The following is a 6000-nucleotide window of genomic DNA, read 5'->3' on the forward strand; positions in this document are numbered from 1 at the left end:
TCTTTGATTTTATATATCACTGTTAGAATTGATCAATGACACAAAAATGTAAAAATGAAGACAACTCATTTAAATATATATATATATATATATATATATATATATATATATAAATGATCCCCACCAAATGAAGAAGTTCTGTGTACTCTACCTGAATCCTCTATAATAAAAAAAAGTCTTTAAAAAAAAGACTAAGACTGTATTTGTTGTTAACATCATAAGATTGTATTATGTGACACTTATTTTATTTAATTTTATATTTAATTTTATTTTTTTTGTTCTCTCATGTGTATTTACATATGATATATTTGGGAGTAATTGTGATTGTAATTATTGGGTTTTTGTATGTATTGTTTGGACCCCAGGAAGACTAGCTGTCGTTTCGGCGTCAGCTAATGTGGATCCTTTTGAAATAAACAAATAAACAAATAAACAAATAATAGTTCCCAGAATAGTTTTCAAACCAAAATGCTTTTCTGGAAAGACAATGTTTTCTGTCTTTAGCTTCTGTTGTGTAATATTTATCTTGTTCTGTAATGAAACAAGCAAAAATCGCTTTTATACCCTCACTCTGAGACATTTACTAGGAAACAGTAAGTGTGTTAACCTTAGAAATATTACTTCAGTAAAATGAAAAAAGCTTCAGACTATTCATCTAAGACATACATTTTTACATTAAAATCATCAGATGATCTCACTGATGAATTGTATTTACCTCTGTCTGCACGATCAAAACCAAGATTGTTTGACATTCATAAGTTCAGATGCACAAAATAAACTAGAACATACAGACAGACATGATCGGCTTCCACATTTGAATATCGCTCAGTCCTGGATCGACAGATCTGTAAGTTTGAAGATTTTATAGGATGTAGACCTTATAACCTCTGTTAATTGTACATAGCCGCTTTACTGTACTGTCACATAAACTGAGGGAAAGGAAGCTATCAACAAACTTTAAAGTTCAGAATGAGGCATGGCAAAGAAAGATCTGATTGTTTTTGTGTGTGTCTCTTTTTATGACATGTCTTAAAATGACTGACTTCGAAACAGCCTTTCTTGCAAATTATATGACCAGCCATATATTTGAATGACATTTTAACTAAATTTCATTTCCATTATAGGTCATTACTGGATGTAGCATATCCAGGAAAAAACATTTGCAATTAGCTAATTCTGTGATATTGTGAGAGTTTGTGTGTTAATGTAAATTACATTGCAAAATTTAAATAAAACAAATCTTTTATTGAGGTTTGTTGGTGACATGTACAGTAAGCAAGTAAAAGCCAAGTTTATTGTTTAAAATGAGCAATGTAATGTGTTTGTGTTTTATAATACATATTGAAATCAACATATTATAGACCAACAGTTACATTTTAAAAAATGTAATTCTTTAAAATAAAAAAGTTGGCTGTGGGTTTAAACAAGTTTTTACTTCATCTCTATTGTTTTATTCATATCTTTTTCATATTTATTCCATTGTATACATTTGTATCTTTATTCAATGTTCTCTTTGTTTGTATGATTTTAATGAACATTTACATATGCAAGTCTAAAAATTGCATTATCATTTATCAGGTTCAGAAAAGGTTGGAAAATAAACATGAATTGAAACAAATTATACAGTAGTTCAAGACACGTTAACCAACATTGTATTGTGTTTTATAAGGAATAAATCTAATCTTATAAAAAATGTATGATTTAAATTAGTTTATTAGCACAATAAAATTACAATGTGACATAAATCTCTATCTACTTTATATACAAATATGTATTTTTCTATGTGTGTGTCTCTATCTCTCTCTCTCTCTCTCTCTCTCTCTCTCTCTCTCTCTCTCTCTCTCTCTCAACATATATATATATATATATATATATATATATATATATTTATATATATATATATATATATACAGTATGTGTGTGTGTTCAGTTAAAATATAATATTATTATAGTAAAATATAATCTAGGAAAAGGTGCATCACATATCCTTTTTGCATACTTTTATAAAGAAAATATTTAGTATATTTAATTATTCAAAAACTAAGGACATTTTATGACAGAAAGGTCTTTAAGGTTTCCTGCAATTTTCATGTAATTCTGCTTTATGTTGTCTGAGGTAAGTTTCAAGGCTTTGTGATAATTTAGAGAATTCTTGAAAATTGTGTATTCTGCCATCATGGTTCTTCATACAATAAAAGCTTATGTATGAAATCTGAAATGATGTAAATAATGCAATTTTTTTAAGATGGCGTTTCTTGTGTGTGTGTTGATTCTAATTGATTTGAATACATTTAAAAGCAGAATTACAATATTCAGCATCTTGTTGGATAAGTATACAAACATATAGAAAGCATTTCCTTACCCTTATTTCTAACAATTCACACCTTAATGTGAGCTTGGCTGTACTCACAGCTCGCGTGAGAAGATTTTGTCATACTGTATGAGTTTGAAAATGAGCTTTTTGATTGCTTCCACCAAAACCAAGAGTTGATTTTCTGTCTGCACTGAGACGACCCGTAGTAATACAGCAGGGGGTCCAGAAAAACACTTGAGCTGCCCGCACACAGAGCCAACATGTAAGCCATATATGATGCGTTTCCCTCCCCTTTGACGCCTCCTGTGGCCAGAAGAACACAGTGATACAACAAGATTCCATTGGTCGGTGCAAAACAAACTACAAACTCTATCAGCACGGCGATGATCATGATCACAGCTCTCCTTCGCTTGTTTACGGTTGATGATGATGATGTTGCCAAGCGACCAGACTTGGCACTGAGAACACGAATAATGGTAGAATAGCATGCCAGAGTGACGACCAGTGGTAAGACGTAGTAAATGCAGGCGAGGATGGAGAACTGGAACACATATGTATGATCTTCAGTGTTCTCGTAGAGCAAAGCGTCGTGGCAGGTGACACCCAAATGCTTGATGTTGAAGGTTTGCGTTACAGAGAGAAGTGGCACAGTGCCAACGAGTGCCAGCACCCAGACCAGCGCACACACGTACACAGAATAACTCTTCTTCCGCCAGGTAAGAGAGGTGACGGGGAACACCACGGCCACAAGCCGGTCCATGCCAATACACATCATCAGCAGTATGGAGCAGTACATATAGCAGTAGAAAGCAGAGGTCAGCACACGACACGCCGCCTCACCAAAAACCCAATGAGATCCGTTCAGGTGATAGTGGATCTTCAGAGGCAGCAGCAGGGTGAAGAGTAGATCCACACACGCCAGGTTTGACATGAAGATCACAGCCGGTTTCTTTGCTTTAATCTTACAGGTGAACGTCAGCAGGGCTAATGCGTTTAGAGGCAAACCAATAATGAAGATAAGGATATAGAAAGACGGCATGACACGTGTGACCAGTGGGCCCTTCAGAAAGAGCACAGCATCCTCTGAGAGGGAATACGCCTTAGTCCTGTTGCAATTCATTGCAGTCAGATTACTGCCATTGCATAGAAGTCTGCCATTGAATGTAACAGCTTTACCTGAATACCTTCTACCTGTGAGCAAACAAACAAAATGTATTATATATTAGGACCTTGAACAACTGTTTTGGAGATGAAGTTATTGTCACTCTAGCACCTGGACATTCAGAAAGCCCTGGATACTGTACCTTGTCGGGTATTTTTATCAATGAAGGAATCATTCAGCTTCTCATCTGGAGGATCAATGTAGTCAATTGGCTCATAGGTCTGAGTTTCATAGATCTCTTTAACAGCGAAGCTGCGTCCAGAGGGCGCTGCAACCAAATACATCAGTCCCATTAAAAAATACAGGCAAACAGGATTTGCTTTGACTAATTTATAAGCTCTTGGCCAAGACAAATACAAGATCAAATCCTCCTCAAACCCATATGATACTGTCAGGAGTCTATCCAACAGGTGATAAATTGCTTTTTAAAGTGTATTTATTTCATTTCAAGATTAAGAACTACATTTAGGTCCACCTTTTTGGGGATTTCTCCTCATGTTACGTTGAGAACGAGATGGTTCATCTTCCGAGCTATCTGTAACAAACATACAACACACCAAAGACAAATAAACAGCCTGGACAATGGAAACATCTGAGGCTTTGAAGATAAAACTCGACATTCCCAGTATAAACACACACAGGGTCATTTCCTTTACAGTTTGAGGAATGTCGGGAGACGCCTGAAGGCCTGTTCACATGTGAAAGCTGCTTTCTGAGTTTCTGGAACTGTTTAAAATGTTTTCTCTGTTCTTGGATCCAGAATATAGCAGAACAATCTCAGATCTGGAGATCCCGTAAACTAGTGAATAATTACTGTTTATCTTTGTGAATGTTTATGAATCATCTAAAAATGGTGACTTTGCTTGAAAAAAAAATCAGGCCTCAACTTGTTGCTAGTCACTGGTTACATGTACGTTTTTCATTTGGCACAATTGAGGCCGGAGAATGTTTTTACAGTGAACTTTTATTGTAAATGTGAAATACTTAAAACATCAATTCTTGTGTAAATCATATTTTTTAAGACTAAATGGAGTATCTGTGCTTTTAAAAATCAATTTACTTCACTAAAAAGCCATTTAAAGAGACTGAAAGTGAAACTTAAAATTAAAATCTGTAACACTTTACATTAAGGTGCCGTTTATGAAGCATTTATTAATGTGTTCATTAATGATTAATAAGTCATTTACAAATGAATTATAAAGCAGTTACAACTGCAGTCATAAAAGGAAGGATTCTAACGAAATATCTGCCAAATAGTGAGCAGTTATAAGAAAGACAACATGACACCCTAAAGTGTCCAGCCTGACGGTCTATATTGCAAACAACATCAAGATAATAAGAAATCTGCTTTCGAGAGAAATAAATAATGAATCAATAAATTTAATAACCATGTGAGTTAAAAATGGTTCACTATTTGCCAGGTATTTTGTTAGAATCCATATTCATGCAATAATAACTGCGTCATAATGCATTTGTAATGACTTAATAATCATCATTGAACACATGTATAAATGCTTTGTAAAGCTAACCTTCATGTAAAGTGTAACCAAAAAGCTCTATCAAAACACATAGCCTGAATAACAACATTATCATGTGTTAACACACGACTATAAGAGTAAGATGTTGTATATGTAACTAGTTTCCCTCCGTTATATATAATAATGCACATTAGAAATTTGATCTAGTTTATTTATGTGCAAAACACGAACATATATCATGTCTTATTAAGAATCTAACTTTTAATTCCTGTTTGAGCTTATTTTTGCGACTCACCGTTAAAGATTGCTGCAGTGCATGTATGCGCAGCTAAAGTCAAAAGTAAGATCGTTTTCAGCCCCATGAGAACCGAAAAAAACGCCAGCTGCATAAAAGTAGATCCAAGTACGACGTCAAATCGCCACAACCTCGCCAAACGTAAGAATGATATTAAAAGTGATACGCAGTCCCGTTATCCTCCACTCAAAAGTCTGAGTTCTGACTCGCTCCGTCTGCGCAGATGTGACTCATGTGAAGATGCCGCATACCAGTGTGCTGACATCACATACATCAAGTCCCATATGGGAGTGATTATATAACAAAGACAGGGTGTCTGACTTTTAAACACTGGCCATTGCAAAGTATGACTTTTTTGGACAGGTAATTATAGAAAGAATTCAAGATAGTATACTAAAATAGACTGAATTTAAATGAATAAATAAGCATCTGGAAAAGGCATAAATGTAATGTTTTATTCTTCACTCAAAGTGTACTGACTCGCGCCGTCTGCGCAGTGATGCGCAGAACAGTGTGCAATGTGCTGTAAATGCAATCAATTATTAATAAAACATGTAATATGTTGTAAAGTGACATAACTGTTTAGCGTGTTGTTACAAATAGTGATGATTGATTCATGTTTCATGATATGTGCTTTTCAAAGATGAGATGATCTGATCCCACATCCCATCATTTTTGTAAACGAGAAACAGTAGCCTGTAGACTTGAGCGATTCCTTAGACAGTGGGTTATTATTTATCGGCTCACTGTT

The 6000-nt window shown here is 34.7% G+C and overlaps 1 protein-coding gene across 1 annotated transcript; it reads right to left on the reverse strand.

Moving 5' to 3' along the window:
* Window positions 1-1230: 1230 nt before the first annotated feature.
* On the reverse strand, window positions 1231-5479 carry LOC130407825 (proteinase-activated receptor 1-like). The gene is made up of 4 exons (XM_056731103.1): window positions 5250-5479; window positions 3952-4011; window positions 3619-3744; window positions 1231-3505 (listed from the first exon to the last, which is right to left on the reverse strand). Exons 1-4 carry the CDS (start codon window positions 5341-5343, stop codon window positions 2379-2381), a joined length of 1407 nt encoding a protein of 468 aa, XP_056587081.1. The 5' UTR covers window positions 5344-5479; the 3' UTR covers window positions 1231-2378.
* Window positions 5480-6000: the final 521 nt, after the last annotated feature.

This window comes from Triplophysa dalaica, chromosome 19 (genome assembly GCF_015846415.1).
Source record: "Triplophysa dalaica isolate WHDGS20190420 chromosome 19, ASM1584641v1, whole genome shotgun sequence".
NCBI classification, from domain to species: Eukaryota; Metazoa; Chordata; class Actinopteri; order Cypriniformes; family Nemacheilidae; genus Triplophysa; species Triplophysa dalaica.

Excerpts from the sequence above, each read along its gene's own strand:
- LOC130407825 (XM_056731103.1), bottom strand. The coding sequence starts at position 5,343 with ATGCAGCTGGCGTTTTTTTCGGTTCTCATGGGGCTGAAAACGATCTTA. Across the intron at positions 4,012-5,249 it reads CACTGCAGCAATCTTTAACG|ATAGCTCGGAAGATGAACCA; the intron begins GTGAGTCGCAAA and ends TGTTTGTTACAG. Across the intron at positions 3,745-3,951 it reads GAGGAGAAATCCCCAAAAAG|CGCCCTCTGGACGCAGCTTC; the intron begins GTGGACCTAAAT and ends ATTTGGTTGCAG.